Below are 875 nucleotides of genomic sequence, written 5' to 3'. Positions count from 1 at the left end.
AAGCACTACATTTAAAACTGCTGGGGAAAAGTTCCTGTCTAGCCTTTGTGCACATTTGGGACCTTGCTGCCACTCCTGGAGGCCAGAAGTAACAGCGGATCAAAAAGCTGTTTGACAAATTCATGGAGAAGAGGTACATTTGTGGCTGTTAGCGTGACAGTGGACACGGTTTTTACCAGAGCGAGCTCTTCCTCTGCACTTCAGAAGCTGAAAACAGAAAGAAAAGACCACTCCATGATGGTTGATGTGTTTTTATACCTCTTGCCTATATGTCTACTATTGGCCATTGTCAGGCAGAAGATACGAGCCTAGGGATGGTTGAATGAGTAGGCTAGCTCTTACGCTTTCATGTGCTTTACTTCAATAAATACATTGTTTACATTTGTCACATTATGTTTGCAGCAATTTATTGTGGAGACACAAAGTCTGTATTAGATACACCTAAATACTAAAATTACACTAGATGAGTTCTTTTTTTCACCCCAGTTACACCATTACTCCAGAACATGGTTTAGCGGGCATGGATGACGGTTGGACTCGATGACCTTGAAGGTCTTTTCCAACCCAAATGATTCCACGATTAAAGTCACCTTGAAGAACGCATAGATTTGGTGTTACTCAAGTTGCCGGTCACGTTTCCCCACCTGCAGGGCAGCATGGAGGACGGGGGGCAGCTTTGAAGCGGTGGCAATAGGCGGTCGAAGCGCAGACCCGGCTTACGGCTAACAGGGCTTCCCACATCGGCCGCGTCCCACGTACCTACGGATGGACGAAGGACAGCAAAGGACGGCTTAGCAACGTATCGGCGTAAACCACATCCATCTCTTCCCTGAGGAGTTTACCCTAAAAGAGCAGAATAAACCAAAAACGTGGTC

The 875-nt window shown here is 46.3% G+C and overlaps 1 protein-coding gene across 1 annotated transcript in view; it reads left to right on the top strand.

Annotated features, from left to right (window-relative positions):
- Positions 1 to 520: 520 nt before the first annotated feature.
- The window catches only part of GAS6 (growth arrest-specific 6), a 41,300-nt gene continuing 40,945 nt past the window's right edge, over positions 521 to 875 (top strand). The window contains exon 1 of the mRNA XM_010575797.1: positions 521 to 530. Within this exon, the coding sequence (XP_010574099.1) occupies positions 521 to 530 (10 nt within the window). The remainder of the gene's footprint in view (positions 531 to 875) is intronic.

Source organism: Haliaeetus leucocephalus, unplaced genomic scaffold (assembly GCF_000737465.1).
Source record: "Haliaeetus leucocephalus isolate CR32 unplaced genomic scaffold, Haliaeetus_leucocephalus-4.0 Scaffold495, whole genome shotgun sequence".
Classification (NCBI taxonomy): domain Eukaryota; kingdom Metazoa; phylum Chordata; class Aves; order Accipitriformes; family Accipitridae; genus Haliaeetus; species Haliaeetus leucocephalus.
This window is presented reverse-complemented; position numbering and strand designations above follow the sequence as displayed.